At 44.6% G+C, this 16,639-nt stretch overlaps 1 protein-coding gene across 1 annotated transcript in view; it reads left to right on the top strand.

Annotated features, from left to right (window-relative positions):
- The first annotated feature begins 1,833 nt into the window (after positions 1 to 1,833).
- Positions 1,834 to 16,639, top strand: part of CDH2 (cadherin 2) — a 117,457-nt gene continuing 102,651 nt past the window's right edge. The window contains 2 exon segments of the mRNA XM_027674813.1: positions 1,834 to 1,908; positions 13,031 to 13,145. Coding sequence (XP_027530614.1) covers positions 1,834 to 1,908; positions 13,031 to 13,145 — 190 coding nt within the window.

Below are 16,639 nucleotides of genomic sequence, written 5' to 3' on the forward strand. Positions count from 1 at the left end.
GGTGACTGGCTCGCTCGCTGCCCGGGCCCTGCTCTGCCCCGCGGAGGCGGCGGGCGGCGCGGTTCCCGCTCCGGCACCGGCGGGCGCGCATCTCCCCCGCGGCTTCTGGGCCTGTCCTCCCTCTTCCCTGACTGGGATACACGGCTGTATCGCAGCTCACAAGTGACTGCTATTTTCAGTTTCAAGGTAATGAAATCAGCATCGTAAAAGCGCGTACTTACCCCGCCTTTCCCCGACAAAAATATAAAAGCAAATCCGCTGTCTCCTTTCAAAACATAAGCATGACGGCTTGTGTTATTTTCTAAAGCGGGGGGGGGGAAGTATTTTGTTTGCAAGTTCAAGTGTAAAACAAGATGTCTTAAAATAAATAATGCACCATTTTGAATCACTACTTCATGAGACTGTCTAGGGGCCAATGCCTACAAATCCTCCCCTTATTATATCCAAGGATGGAAGCTCTGATGCATGGACATAAAACAACTTCGCCGACTGACCTATGGGCAAGAGAAAATCCGTGCCAGCTCCGCAAATGAGCCAGCACTGGTACTCGCTTTCTCTAACTGTTCACTCAGCAGCACTTCCCAGCTCTCTTCCGCTTGTCCACATTTTTGGACAAGCCAAGCTTTTGAAAACATTTGATGATAAAATTCAGCAGGTAGATTAGGAAAAAAAATACGGAGGGGAGGTGGTTAAGAAAAAAAAAAAAAGCTAAGCAGTAACAGCTGAGCGGAACTTGCCGAGCCGCCAGCAACCGGGCAGCGGGCGGGCACCAGCGGCGCCCCCGCAGCTTCTCACTGCACCGACTGTTCCCTGCCGAGTACGGCAGCTCCTTCCTTCCCCAGCAAGTTCTCGCCCCCCTCTCCCCCCAAACCATTTCAGTGCACTAAGTGTGTGGGTTGGAATTTATTTCGCTCCCCCGCTCTTGAGCTGCTGGCGTTGCAGGGTGAATGGGCGCTGACGCCTGCCCCGCTGCCCTCAGCGCCCGCTCTCCGGGGACCGAGGAGGGGCAGCGCTATTCGCAGGCACAGCGGCGAATTTCCCCGGCGCTCACTGTGCCGTGCCGTTCCCATTGGCCGTGCGGCCGGCAGGGAGCGACGGGAGGCGAAGAGGGAGCTGCCAGCAGCAGGGAGGCAGGCAGGCACCGGGCGAGCGCGTACACAGGCGCACGGCAGGCAGAGGCTGCTGGGGTATTGTTATCATTGTGCTTCGGCGGAGGGCTTTGCCTGCAGGGGGAGGGGTGGAGGGAGGAGAAGAAAGAGGGAGAGAGAAAGTGCGGGGCGAGCATGCAGCAGGGCTGGGGCCGGCGAAGCGGCGGTGCTGGCGTGCCCGGGCTGAGGCGCTGAGAGGAGCCGCCTGCCTGAGCTCGCTGAGGGCCACCGGCGGGAGGAGCGAGGTGGGCACGATCCAGACGTGGGGAAATCAGCCAGCCGAAGGAAGCCGCCAGCGCACTGGCCTCGCAGCAGCAGCAGCAGCGACTACTTCTTTCTTATCTCCCAGCCTTTTGTTCGCCCATCCTCCTCCTCCTCCTCTTCCCTGCCCACCCTCTGCACCGCGTAGGGGGCTCGGCAGAGAGACAAGCAGGCTGACCCAGAGCTGAGTTTCATCCATCCTCCGCCCCCCGCTCTTTCTGCCGTCTCTCTCTTCCTCCGCTGCATCGCTGCCCATGAGCTAGAGCGGCAGCCGGCTCCGGCAGGCGGGGGCAGACGCTGACCGCAGCTCCCGGCAGCTGCTGCTGCCCGACTCTCCCCACCGCTCCCCTCGCCCCGCTCCGTGGGCTCCAGCCGCGCTCCGGAACTGCTGGGGGCCGCCCTGCCGCCGCCCCTTCTCGCCTCCATGTGCCGGGTAGCGGGAGCGCCGCCGCGGATCCTGCCGCCGCTAGCGCTGATGCTTCTGGCGGCCCTGCAGCAGGTAAGCACCGCCGGCGGGGAGCGGGCCGGGCTGCGGCTCTTTGTTCTCCTACGGGCGGCGATGCCCGGGGAAGGCGGGAGAGCCGGGGGGCAAATGGGAGGGGGGGTGGGGGACAGGCAGGCTCCGCTTTGAGGAGGGGGAGTCTCGGGGAGGGGGTCGGGGAAGGTGGCAGTCGCCGCTGCCCCGCTGCCGGTGTGCCCCGCGGTGGCTTGTGGCCGCTTGCGCGGAGCCACCTGCTCGGGGTAGCCCCGCCGGGCTCTGGTTCCGCGCTCCGAGGAGACGGGAGCTCGTGCCCAGGGCCGAGGGAGAGGGTGGTCTCCGAGACGCGAGAGGTGACGGGGCGCGGATTCCCCCCCTCGCTGCCGGGAGAGCAGGTGCCGCGGGACGGGGGGGCCGGCCGGTCCCCGTGCGGCCGGCAGGAGCACGGGAGCTTGGCCCCGCCATGAGCGCGGGGGACAAAGTAACGGAGCGGGGAACGGAGCGCACATCCCACTCTCCCGCCCCGTGTGGGGAAGGGCGGGCGGGGGTGCCAGAGAGGTGCGGGGAAGGGGGCAGCCCCCGCGCCTCGACTACCCCCGGCTCCCGTGCCCACTAATCCTTTCCCGGGAAGAATTTAATCAGTCTCCGCCTGGGCGCTGGGCTTCCCCACCCCCTGCCGCTAACGGGAATTTCCACTGGGACGGGCTCGGGCTCCGAAGTGTTTAATTTATTATTATGCGAGTCCTGCTTCTGCCTCGCCGGGGCCCTCCAGGCGGGCTCTGTCCCGAGTGACGGGGTCCTGGGCAGGTGGTCGCGGGACGCGGGGAGGCGCCGGGCACCGCCAGCCGCGATGTGCTCCCCGTGGGGTGCAGAAAGTAGGGGTCTGCGGCGAGATGGGACTGCCGGGACGCTGGTGGGGAGAACGGGGAGACGACAAAATGGACCCCGGTTGGGGCAGCGAGGGCAATGCCCGCGGGACGGTGGTTGGGCTCCCCTCTGGCAGCGCGCGGTGTCCGGAGCGGGCGCGGAGCCTGCGGAGCTCCCCGAGCGGAGGTGGGAGGGTGGCGGTGGGTTCCCCATTCGCTTTGTGCTGGCTGAGCTCGTATCCGGCGCCGCGCCGGGGGTGGAGAGGGCGGTAAGTCCGAAGGACAGATGGCGCAGATCATCGCTTCTTAATGGTATTTACGGTTGGGGCATTTCTGCCGGGCCGGGGGAGCGGGTTGAGGCGAGGCCGGCGGCGGGGCCGGGGTGCTGGGGCGGGCAGGGCGCCCTCCCGCCGAGCCCGCAGCGGCTGGCGCAGGGCGAGGGGGGGGGGGGACGGGCGGCAGCCACTGTCCATGGTGCGGCCCCGCCGCCTCCGCCGCAGCGGGGGGCAGGAGGAGCCCGGCCGTCTGCCCGTCTCCGCTTCTCCGTCCTTCTGACACCCCCATCCCCTCACGGGGTCCCCGGGCGAATGAGTCCCTCCCGCAGTTTCTGCGGCTCTCTCGGGGGCTGATGACTTGCACTAGGCGAGGTACGGGGATTTTCCCTTGAGTCTTAGGAGGACGCAAGGCAGGCTGGCTGGCGTGACACGAGAGTATCCGGCTGGGCATGAGCGGCTGCATGTGAGAGCAGCCACCCTGTTCAGAAACTTGTGATGTGCCACTTACCGGCTGTTGTTGTGTTGGGTTGTGTTTTTTTTGAAGTCCTTATGTGCTGTTTACTGTATGTGCTTTCAGTTCTATTTAGTCTTCCTATCTCAATAAATCTTTAAAGCACAAAATCTGCACTAAGCTTTCATTCCGGTTTTTTTCTTTCCCTTCTACCCAAGGCAGGTTTGAAATTGAAGCACAAGCTATGAATTAAGGACAGGAGCTAACCGTGTTGCTTTTATGTATCACTCAGTGTCACTGGCACGTTACGGTTGGGGAATCCAATTTCCCCCTTGTTTGGGTATCCATTAAATCAGGTTAGGGTTGATTTTTAATAGTGTGTAACAAAATTGGAACTTGGGTATGAAATCAGATTTATAGACCTATGTCTGTACAACACTTTCAGTTTAAAAGCTCTTTTTTTCTCTCCCCTTCTTTCACGCATACCGCGAAGAACCTTCCCAAGCTAGGTGCGGTGCTAACTTTTTATTCCCCTGTCATCGCACCTACTACTTTTGGTTTGTAGGAGGTTATCTGTGTCAGGTTCTTTTGAAATGGTGAACCTTTCCGCTTAGTTTTTCCTCTGTGCAACACAACTGCTATCTACCTTTATTTTCTACAGTTATTAGTCGGTTCGCTGTTTGTTAGTGGTGTAGAAAAGCTGACATTATGGAATTACTTAAAAGATTGTAACTGGAATCAGATTTGAAGGCAGATCTGTGGATGTTGTTTATGTACAGGAAACGGGGCTCTAGAGTTTTAGCAATATGTAACCTGCTCAAGACAGAAGAGAATGAAAACTGCCCTTTATTTTGCTGGTTAGCAAAATTATGAGACTGGGAGTATTATGTGAAAAAAATCCTGACAGAAAAGAGGATAAAAGGAGTGAGTCCTGTTTTTCTGGCTAAAACAACAGTTCCAGTCCAACAGGATTTAAGAAGGAATGGGAAAGCTAGCATGAGTTTACAGGAATGAAAATACTGTTAGAAATAAACTGGAAAGGGGAGTAGAAATTGTGCTCAAAAAGGGAATAATTTTTTTTTTAACATATAATCTAAGGTGATAGAAGCACTGTATGGATGTTGTCCATTTCTAAATCAAAAGCAGGTAAATAATTAAGCAGTTTTGGAGCCTTTGGAGCTTAGGTGACTGGTTTGAATTCGAATTATGATGACAGAGGACATAAGTTATTACCCTCTGCAGGCAATTTTGGTCATATTCCAGGTCTTAGCGAATGTATCCAGGTGATAAAGCTACTACCCTAAATGACACTCCTGTTAAGCTGCCTCAGCTGAGAATTCGGCAACGGCATTTCTTGCCACCTCTACCCCTCTAGTAATCAGCCCCAGCAGTAGTTGCTGGCAGAATTGGGATGAGAAATATTAATGTGGTTTTATGAAGAAGTGGGAGCGAAATCTCCTGTTGTGGGCACATATTCTGTCTCTTGAAATATACCTGTGTCTTAGATATTTTTTTTATCAGTCTATTTTAAGTAATACAGTAAATATACAATTGTATAAACATGAGTTTTAGGATGTCTCTGATTTTCAACCCCATTAACAGACTCCAACATCATTAACTCCTTACAAAGTGAACTGAAATGAATTGAATGCGTTTTATAACACATCTCATAAGCCCCAGACCAGGATAGCTATGTGAGTACCTCAGCCTTTTTGGAAGTAGGTCTTTCTGTTCTGGTTTTACTTTGTCTTCAAAGAATCTATTGGAAAAGTTAAATGTGGCAGGCTATTGCAGCAGAGAGCTCTCTAATCCTTGTCTGTCTGGTCTAGGTGATAGTGATACCACTGACACAGCCTCAAAATTCAGACACTTTTTTTCCTTCAGTTCTGCAATTATCTCTTGGGATATTAAACTGAATATATTATTTAAATATATATTTTGTTACAATAATTTTTAAAAACTACTTTTTGCATCTATTATAGGACAGATAAGGTTGTGTAATTCAACAGTGAGGTTTTGGAATTTAAATCGTTGGTTGACAAAGCAGGAGATAATTTTGTGTATTAAATGAGTTCTAATTGTCTGGCCAGATATTATAGCAAGCTCAGGAATACATATACTACTTATATAACCAAAGGTGTATGTTCTCTTCTGTTGTCAATTTGTGTATTTTTAATAAATATGTATTTTCTAGAGAGCCTTCTAGTGTTCTCTCTCCTTGTGGGTAGTACTGCTACCTAGCAACTCAGCGGGCTAGGAAGATGAATGTATAGTTTTGATATCAGTTTTTAAAATATTGTCTCAAAGTACCATATTTTTGAACTACATCTAGTCAAGAGTGTGTAATTCAAAAACTTTCTATCTGTTGTTTTCCTTTCTGCTCCCAGAAGTTGGGGGACCTCCCAGAAACGTCACTGGAAGAACCCTGTCATGTTCAATCTTTCTTAGTTTCATTGATGCTTTTATATCAATAATTTAATTTATTAGTTTTTTAAATAGCTGAACACTAACATATGAGACAATATAGTTGTGACAGAATTGCATGTATATATTTAAAAATAGCTTGAGGAAGCTGTGAGTAAAGTTATTTTTACTCAGTACAGACAGTATTGTGTAAGGGACTTTTTGTCATGTGGTAAGGAGAAGGAATTTTTGAATGGCTTTTTCTGCCTGAGTAAGAGAATAATTTGCCAGTTAAACTTTCTTTCTGTTTCTCATTGGTTTTGTAAATGCTTTTGTAGATTAACAAAAAAGTTTAGAAAACTTGCAGTAGTTTCAGTAGTTCACCACCGCTCCCATTAGGAGGAGAATTTAATTTATTTCAAATAGCGTATACATACATACAAAACACAAGTCCATTCCCCAAAGGCTGTGGAACCTCTAAGGTTCCCTGGCATTTTTATTTTAAATTTTTGTTACAAAGTGTGGGAGGAACCTGTAGTGGCCTTGCTGAATACCTGTGTACTTCCAATAACCCGGTGGCACTAGTTGTGCATAAGGTGCAGTGAGACATGTCAGGGTCAAGAGTAATAAAAGCAAAAGGAATACTTGATGTCTTTTACAGTAGCAGTGGTAAAATACTTCTCACCTACTGCTGAACTGGGACTTGCTCGTTGGCCAAGTTAATACTGGTATACAAAGAAGTGAGTCTTGAGAGGAAAGAAAGGTATTGTACATTATTGCAGGATGAATTTAGTGAAGATTTGTATTTTGCTAAAGTGTGTTTGTAGTTTGTGGGTTGAACTGAGAGGGACCTTTTTCACCTGGGTGTCAGGCCATGTTGCAGTTCACCTTGAGAGGTGTATAACCAAGTCTGCATGATTCATCATTTGATTTGATCTTGCAGTTCTCGTTGAAAGATCATGGGAGCTCCGTCTGAATAAAGAAGAGAAATTAGGCTTTCTATTTTTAAATGGTTTATGAAAACAGATACAGGATCAGCAGCTTCCAAGATGGAAGGTGTATCGCTGCCAAATCTTTTCAGTGTTTCAGTTAAACTATTTGGTTTTAGTCAGTATTCATGTATTTAATTAAATATCATGTTTCAAAAGGCGCATTTATCCTCTCCTCTAGGCACTCCTTGACATATTTAAAAATATATTTTTACCAACAGACTCCTCTAGGGACTCTTCCATTCCTTATAATTAGCATATAATTATCACCCAGCAGCTGAAGACATAGTTAAAATTTTGTGATCCCCCCAAAGAGGCCCAGCAAGGCCTCCCCAAAGGTCAGGAAAAAGCAGCATCCTCCTGTACACATTAGCGGCAGTTTTCATGTGCTGAGATGTTCAGTGTGAGCAATACAATGGCTATTATCAAATCAGAGAGAGATCATTTCCTCTTGTAGAGAAATTAGAATGTATGGTCCAATACAGGACTGTTTATTTGGTTGAGATGTTTTTATTGTTATAAAAAAATGTAGCTTGGACTTACAGAAATTCTATTTGGTTTTGTTATTGCAGTTGAAATTTTAAGATACCATACTCTGAACTGTGACTTACTTGAAGAACCACGTATTTTGAAAGATGCAGCACTCCCATGTTCTCCTAGTTGAGGGAGGGGAAATGTCCATATTGGGTGATGGATTTGAACTATGTGGGATATACTAAATAAGTGTCTCCTTGTTTAGTAAAGCAAATGAACATTGTTTCTCAGTTGGAGTTAACAGAATAGGCTATGAACATGTTTTGTAAAGCTGGCAGATGAACAGGTTGAGAGTCCTTGCTGAGAAGGACTTGGGGGTGCTGGTGGACCCAACAATGTGTGTTTGCAGCCCAGAAAACCAACAATATCCTGGGCTGCACCAAAAGCATGAGCAGCAGGTCAAGGGAGGTGATTCTGCCCCTCTGTTCTGCTGTGATGAGACCCCACCTGGAGTGCTGCATCCAACTCTGGGGTCCCAAGCAGAGGAAGGACACTGACCTGTTGGAGGGTCATGAAGATGAGTAGTAGAGGGATGGAGCACCTCTCCTATGAGGAAAGTGGGAGAGAATTGTGATTGTTCAGCCTGGAAAAGAGAAGACTTCGGTGACCTAATTGTAGTCTTCCAGTATCTGAAGGGAGCCTACAACAAGAAAGGTGGAGGGAGACTTTGTGCAAGGGCATGTAGTGACAGGAAAAAGGGGAATAGCTACAAACTGAAAGAAGGTAGGTTTGGATTAGATACTACGAAGAAATTCTTTACTGTGACAGTGGTAAGGCACTGGAACAGGTTGCCCAGAGAAGTTGAGGATGCCCCATACCTCAACTTGTTCAAGGCCAAGCTGGATGGGGCTTTGAGCAACCTGGTCTAGTGGAAGGTGTCCGTGCCCGTGGCAGAGGGGGTGAAACTGGATGATCTTTAGGGTCGCTTCCAACCCAAGGCATTCTATGATTCTATGAACCTTTAGTGGTTTGGAAGAACTTTATTTTAAAACACAGATGTTGCAGATTTTGTCACTTGGGGAAGGTGCTTGAGAGCTGTAAGTGTTGGTTTAATTTCTGATCTAAAATCTTGTGGTTCATGAAATAGAGCTTTAAGTAGAAGTGAAGATGGCCTAACGAAAGCCCTTTCTGGTGTAACTGAATGACCTCTGGGGGGATGTAGCCTGGCACCCACTTTGGAAGCTCTTGGCTTCCTGAACAATTTGAATGAAAGGCACATTTCTTTTGCTTCAGTTGCACTCTACAGTTGAAAACAAATTGTACTTGACTACATTTGCTGAAGGACTGAGTACCGTGGGGGTATAAACTGTTGCAGCTTTTCTTTGCAGCATGTTGGAGATTTGAGAGAGTTGCTTAACAGTTTGAATTTTAGCATCTAAAGCTTTTCAGAGATGTTCTGTCATCCTGCAGAGTATCTTTCGTATGCCTTATGGCAGTAAGTAGAAACTTGCTATAAAATAACACCCACCTTTTACAGCATATCCCACTGTGTCAGATAATGTCTCTACACAAAACTAAAAATGGACAGAACAATCTCTAGAGTTGCAACCTAAGTTGCAAATGAGTATTGGGTAGCATACTGGCTTTTAAATTAATGAAGAAACACCCAGTCTTTAAACACAGTCACAGATGTTTCTATGATCTGTGCTTAAGTTGAATATTACTGTCATAACTGCAAATTAATGTTGGTTATTAAGGAGGAAGAGCTTAAATATCCTGTTCTTGCTTAGTCATACATATAATTATGTCAGACATTGTTTTGAACTTCATACAATAATGTCCTGGTGAATTGGCTGGACTTGACAACTGGTAGCTGTACTATGTTCAGTTATACTCTAAAGTACGATATTTTCTCTGATGCATACCCCTCTGTTTCTCATTTTACTACCTAGGCTTATTTTCCTATAGGAGTAAGTTACATTGATTATAAAAGAAAGCAGTCTTTCAAAAGCAACTTCCCTTGCATTTTGGTACAATTGCTATTAAGAAATCTGATGTTGTAGTACATGCAGAAGAAGAGACTTTGAAGAACAGAGACTTCGATATTTCAGATTAATATAGCTACTGTTGAACTCCAGTGGTATATGGTATATTCAGAAGTGGTGAGCTTACATTTTGAAATAGATGTTTCTTTAAATGGATGTTTCCAAATGTTTGGAATTACATTTTAAATGTGTCTACTTTTTAGAAACTATGGAAATTGGAAAGGGTTATTAATCCAGAACTGTCAAGACTAGTGAAGAAATCCTGCCTGGCTTTATTCTTGTTTCAGTTTACAAACTTCACAACTGTGAAGCCTGTATTGTTGGAAAACTTCTACTGGTGATGTTTAGAAAACGATGTAAATGTGAATCCTTTAGAATTATAAAGCTGAGATTGTCAACAGGTTGTTGTAGTGTTTTTGTAATTTATTTTTTTTTAAACTGAGCTGGAATACAACCTTGGAATTAAACCACAGATTTCTAGGTATGAAACTAAAGTAACTGAGGAGCGGGATATCAAAACTGCAAGCTTAACTGTCTAAGTATATCAAAAAGGTGAATTCTCTTAATTGATTGAATAACAGTTTTGGCAAAGGACTTCTAATTTACATCCTGATGCTTCAAAATTGCAGTTTGTGTGTTGCATTTAATCTGAGATCTTACAGTACTGAGTTTAAATGCATGATCTGACACCATGTTTGACTAGGTGTTAGCTCTCTAGCATCTAAAAATAGTAATGTTTATTACTCGTTTTGCAGTTAAAAGTGACTAAATAAGCCATAAAGGATGAGGAAAGCAGAATACTTTTTCAGTAGTAACTCTATTTTGCTCTAGCAAAGTTTATCAGCACTTGAGAGGAGAATTTTCCAAGTGCTGAACTTGTTTAAAGGTTTGTAACTGCACTGAGTAGGTTTTATGTGGGTACAAGCTAAAGTAATTGCTTTCCATCTTAAAAGACAGGGGTTTTTTTGAGTAGAGTCCTTCTGTAGATGAATGTACAAGTAATATTATCTTATGTTTGAAACAGTCTTGGGAATTGTACTAATCACACAAAACTCTGTAAATTACAATAATGTAATTTGTAATCATAATCTTCGGTAGCTTTCACCTTTTGCCCCAGATAAGGGGATAAAAATATTTCAGCATCCTCCTTTGCTTAGAGTTAAAATGGTTTAAATCTTGCAATACTCTTAGGCTGAACTTGATATGACCTGGTGTGTCTGAAGTTGCAACTTCAACTTAATTCAGAACGCTTAACATAGGGCGATTTAGAATTGCTGAAAATTTGAATTCTTCCTTCCCTTGTGTTTTTATTCCGAAACAATCTTTACAAAGGGCTGTTTTTGGAGAACAGAGTACAGTCTTTTGTTTCTGGATAAAATCGATGGCTGCAAGTGAAAGAATAAAGAAGGCTCTCTATTCATGTCCCCCAGCCTTTGTTTCAGTGGGCATTGTTTCAGTTTATAAGAGCTGTTTAGTACATATAGATTACTGGAAAGGCTGAAAGATTCCCAGGCACATGGGTGCAAACTTGTTAAAAATCCTGTTATCTCCTCAGCTGCCCACCGAGCCACCCAGTACCTTTTTGTATCAATGATACCATGAAAGTCTATTTTTTTTTTCCTTTCCACCACATTTACTTTGACGTCATCTTTTGCGGAGTAGTTTAAAGTAGTCTCTTACTACTTTTCTTTCAAATTATGGGAACCTTATCAAACTTGTGATTTGAGTTCTAAAGCTGAGGAAACTTGCAGTTGGAATTTTAATTATTTCTGATTTACCATCTTTTTATCTTAAAAACTCAGTGTTTAAATAGAGTATTTGGGCTTAGCTACAGATCCAAGTTCCAGTTTTGCAGGTAACATAGTCCCATGGTAATTTAAACTGTTGCTTTATGTTTGCTTTCTCTTTAGTGTTCACATGTAAACATTTTCAAGTACATAAGCAATTGTACACGGGTGAGATACCTATGTAGAGCTTAAGTCACAAGTAAATCCACACCACAGTTTCCATTAACCTGAAACTTGATAATTATCAAGTTGTCTCACTAAGCACTTTCCTGGATAGTGACTTAACTTGCTAGTAATATAGTAAATTTTTTAATTTTTTAATTTTTGCTAGTGTGAGTGTTGAGTTGCACAGTTAGGAATGTGTTGGTGTTAATGTGGAGCAATGTGTTACAAATGCCTCCTTGTATTAGTGATAAAATTATTCTAGTCGGGCTTGGCAGGCTGAGCTTGACCATGTGTATATCAGTGGAGAGATTATGCTTCTGTCCAGTCCCTTTTCCACGAGGAAACCCTTGTGGTTTGAGGTGCTCCTGTCCCACCTCTGCTTTAATACTTTTTCCCTGAGGTTACTATTGTGAATGGGTGAATAATACCATCCTGTCCTCTTTCTCTGTCCTTTTATTTTCTTTTTCCTATAAGGCTTTCTTTGTCAAGTGTATGCAGATGTGCTTACATGGCCTTGAACAGGTCTGCTTGGTGGAAGACCATCTGAGAAAGTAAAAAGGAAAATCTAATTTAAGTCTTGATTAGATTTAAGTATGATAAAACAGCACAGTTGCTTGTGCTTTCAAAGACCATATACTACATCTGGGCATGCATCTGGATAGGCCTTTATTTGGCATGTAGGCATGTTTGAGATTGTGTGAGGGCTCTTGCGATTTCTTGTACGTATCTCAGTCCAGGCTGGCATGGGAGCTGGTCTCTCTGCCTTGTGCAGTGTGAAAGGGATTTTGCCACATATCGTTACATACTCACATGTAAGATGGGCTGTTGTCTTATGCAACACTAAAATGAGACAAAAACAACACACTGAAAAGAAATCTTAGTCCTTTGCCACAGAACTGTCCTGGAAAATAGCTTAGCTATCAGATGTATCTTCTGAACATGGAAGACTACAGAAAAAACAAGTTTCCAAATGCTGTATTATATTTTTTAATAAAAAGGCAGTTACGAAACTCTTTTAAGACTGTGATTTGAGGGTAAACTTTCTTAACAAGTGAGAGAAAAAACAGTTTCAGTGGCTCAGCTCTACCCTTGTTGTGCAGATTTAAAAATGAGCTGCTCTGCTTTTAACTTAATGTCCCTTTGAAATGGAAGGAGATTGCATTGGAAACATTTGGCTTTATATGATATCTTTTTGAATGCTAACACAAATATTAACGTAGTGCAAATGTAACATTTTATCTTGGTTTAGTTGTTCTGGTACAGCCTCACGTAGAAATACTCTAAATAAAGCATTTTAAAGCAGTGGTTGAAGTCATTCCTCTCAAGTTATCTGTCTGTGAGAAAGTTGCCAAAGGGTTTTGTGCAACATTTATTTCCAGAGGAAGGAATGTTTTTGTTCCCCTTATGATTCCCCTTCAGTCTTGATGGCTGGTTTAGTGGAAATGCTCAGTTGTCAGAAGAATCAAGATAGTGTATTATTTAGATCTTACCAGACAAGTGGGATTTGTTCCTTCCATTCCAGTTATCAGAAAGATTAACCCTTTGCCCTCGGGGTCCTAATTGCAGGTATTCAGAAACAAAGATTCTGCTTGTACAAGACAGCAGCAAAATGGAGTGTGTGCCAACCCGAATGTTTCTGTGGTGAATGAGGGTTTCAAGTATTACATAAATTTTGTCTTACGTTTCAGGCACCAATAAAAGCAACCTGTGAAGAAGATATGTCATGCAAGACTGGGTTTCCTGAAGATGTTCACAGTGCAGTGGTGTCAAGGAGTGTACATGGAGGACAGCCTCTTCTCAACGGTATGGTTAGAAAGCATATTTTGATTTTTTTTTTTTTTGGTTCCTCTAGTTGTAACCATAAATTGCTCTGAAGCATTTTTACCCTTATATAGGGCAGAAACTCTTGCAGGAAAGAACATCAACTGCTCTGTGATTATTTTTTGATTACTGTCATAGGACTTGGAAAATCTGTTGGCATTAGTGGCAGCACATGCACCTCTGACTGTAATTTGAGAACTCCGAGTGTTGGAGGACTTCCTCTTGTTGTCCACTAATTCTCGTTCTCAGCACATCATTCACACTGATGTTTCAGTCTATACCTAGAGCCCAAGTATGCATGATGAAAAGGCAATAAAAATTTTCTTTGTGCTTTATATCTTTCATAGAAATACTGCACTTACACCCAGTCCTAGCAGTCATATTAATGCAGAGACAGTTCCCTTACTGCTTTTTCGTGGCAACCTGAGAAGAGACACCTATGGAAAGCAAGTAACAGGACAGACAGCAACATGAGAGAGTGATTGTCTGTGAGCCCTCAGTAGGTGACCACAGCACTGCAGGCTCTGTAAGAAGCAGTGCCAGGGCTGTCTCATGGACAGTGTGCTGCTCTCTCACCCTGGCACCTACCTGCATCTGAATGGCACAGTGCCCAGGCTCAGGATGCTGGTGCTCAAGTTGTGCTTGGTGAGTGCAAGCCCTTGCCTCCGCCGGGGATGCCCTGCAGTCAGTACATCTGCCTGCGGGTTGTTCAGGTTGGGAATACGGTTTGTTGTTCTTCTTGTGTCTCTATTTTTCAGGGATAGAGTAGGACACAGAGGCACATGCTCTGAATCTTTCCTAGGTTTCCCAGCCTGTTAAGTTTCAGTATACAAGTTTGCAGAAGTACAACATTTTAAAAAATGTGTATTAATTTGTCTACTTTCTGAACTGGTAACATAATTTTTTTTATCTAGTTTAGAAATTGTGGAACTAAGAACATCAGTTTTAGATGGTTTCAAATACAGCTTAAATAAGGGCTAATTTAGTTTAATTTGTTGTTTCTTTCACATATAAATTTGGCTACACAGTTCAAGATATTTAAATGAAAAAAATTCTAATGAGTCTGCAAAACAAATGAAATAAAAGCTATAGTCTTGACTTTACAGGCTGTATGTAGCAGTCTCTCCTTAATTATATTTTACAGACCTGTTTTGTGCTTTCTTAGAATTATAATGGAAACTTGAATGCAGGATGAATTGATTAGCTTTAGTGTGTATTTAAACTTGAGTTGTTAAAGTTTTTTTCTGTTCAGTTTCAAGGAAATATATTCTACCACCACAGACTTTTCTTTTATTAAAGGATAGCTTAGAAATTTATGTATTAAAGTAAATGTTCTGCCAATTGAGAAAATAATAAAAGGGAAAGAGAATGTTCCTCACTTTCCCACCAAATGGGAGTTAATAGATGGCTCTACTATAGACTTCTGCAATAGCACTGAGAACTCCTTGGTGGGTGATGAACAAACATGGACGGGGTTAGAAACAGGAACACACAGCACAGCAGACAAGTGCTTGCCAAAGGTGCCACCTTGAAATCACCATGTTTTTTACTGGTTAACTGTCATGCTATCAGTTTGTCTTCAAATGGAGATCACACAAGTTGTGAGATCTACTCTGTCTTGTGGAAGTTCTCTTCACTCTATGAAATCAAGACCCTTCCTGCAACTTCTCTCCTTTCTTTTCCCACCAGGAACCACAGTGGACTGGACACTAATTGTCTGTTGGTATTGCTCATGCAAACCTGATGATAATGACTGACCAGCATTAACTGAATCTCAACTAGTAACGTAGGATGACAGACTGACTTCCTTTTTCATTTTTGTGCCATTCCCACAGTCCCCTCCCTTGCTTCTCAGAAGTGAGTGAAGCATGACTGTTGGTTTGTCCTTGAATGGTATTAAAATGCATAGCATTTTAGGGAAGTAAGAATTGGAAACACTGTATGAGGCAAGCACTTATGTATCACACCATATCAGCTGGTTGAAAAATGACCTGGGGGAGTCTTTTTCCTACCACCGTTTCCTCAACTGAATTACTGCAGTGGTTAATTCTTTTGAAAATTCTGACATGCTTAAAAGCCTATAATTTGCTGGTTACACATAAACATGCAGTCCATCATTGCATAGCTTTGACTTAAATTTAATTATACTGTCATTTTGAAATACTATTGTTGTCAAAAGCCTATTTTCTGGTTATTAAACTAGATTCAGATGATGCTGCAAGTTAACTATAGTTGCATGACATTTGCTTCTTAGGGATAATCATGTGCCTGATTCTGATCTCTGTTGCCTTCCAACTTAGGTTGGAAAAGACCTTTAAAATCATCAAGTTCAACCATTAACACAGCACTGCCAAGTCTGTTATTACACTGTGTCCCTAACCACCTCATCTGCACATCCTTTAAATACCTCCAGGTTTGTGACTCCACCACTTCCCTGGGCAGCCTGATCCTATGTTTGACAGCCATTTAGCTGAAAAAAGTTTCCTAATATCCAATCTAAACCTCCCCTGATGGAAGGTTATGCCTATTGCTTGTTTCTGCAAGAAGAGACCAACTGCCACCTCAATACAACCTCCTTTCAGGTAGCTGTAGAGAGCAATAAGGTCATATGGTTGGCCTTGGCCCACTGATCCTCTGTAGAACCTTCCTACTCTCCAGCAGATCAACACTCCCAACCAGCTTGGTATCATCTGCAAACTGACTGAGGGTGCACTTGATCCTCTCTTCCAGATCATCAGTAAACATATGGAACAGGACTGGCCCCAGCACTGAGCCCTGGGGAACACCATTAGTGATCGGCTGTCAGCTGTATGTAACTCCATTTGCCACCACTCTGTGGGCTCAGTCATCCAGCTAGTTTTTTTTACACAGCAAATAGTGCACTCATCCAAACCATGAGCAGCCAGTTTCTCCAGGAAAGTACTGTGGAAAATGGCACCAAAGGCTTTATTAAAGTCAGGTAGACATTATTCTCATCCACTCAATGGCTCATGGAAGGAGATTTTGTCAGGCAAGCAGAACCTGCCTTTCCTAAACCCGTGCTGACTGGGCCTGTCTCCTGGTTGTCCTCTGCATGCCACACGATAGCACTCAAAGTGATCTGCTCCGTGACCTTCCCCTGTACCGAGGCTGACAGGCCTGTAGTTTCCCAGATCCTCCTTCCAGTCCTTCCTGTAGATGGGCGTCATACTTGCTCACTTCCAGTCAACTGGAACCTCCCTGGTTATCCAGGACTTCTGTAAATGATGGAAAGTTGCTTGGTGACCAGTTTTGCTAGCTCCCTCCGTTCCCTTGGATGGAACACATCGAGCCCCACAGATTTGTCTATGTCTAAGTGGTGTACCAGGTCCCTGACCGTTTCCCCTTGGATTATGGGGCTTCCTTCTGCTCCCCCTCCCTGTCTCCCAGCTCAGGAGGCTGCATACCTGGAGAACAACTGATCTTACTATTAGATGAAGGCAAAGGAGGCACTAAGT

Source organism: Neopelma chrysocephalum, unplaced genomic scaffold (genome assembly GCF_003984885.1).
Source record: "Neopelma chrysocephalum unplaced genomic scaffold, ASM398488v2 Primary Assembly neopelma1_22, whole genome shotgun sequence".
Lineage (NCBI taxonomy): Eukaryota > Metazoa > Chordata > Aves > Passeriformes > Pipridae > Neopelma > Neopelma chrysocephalum.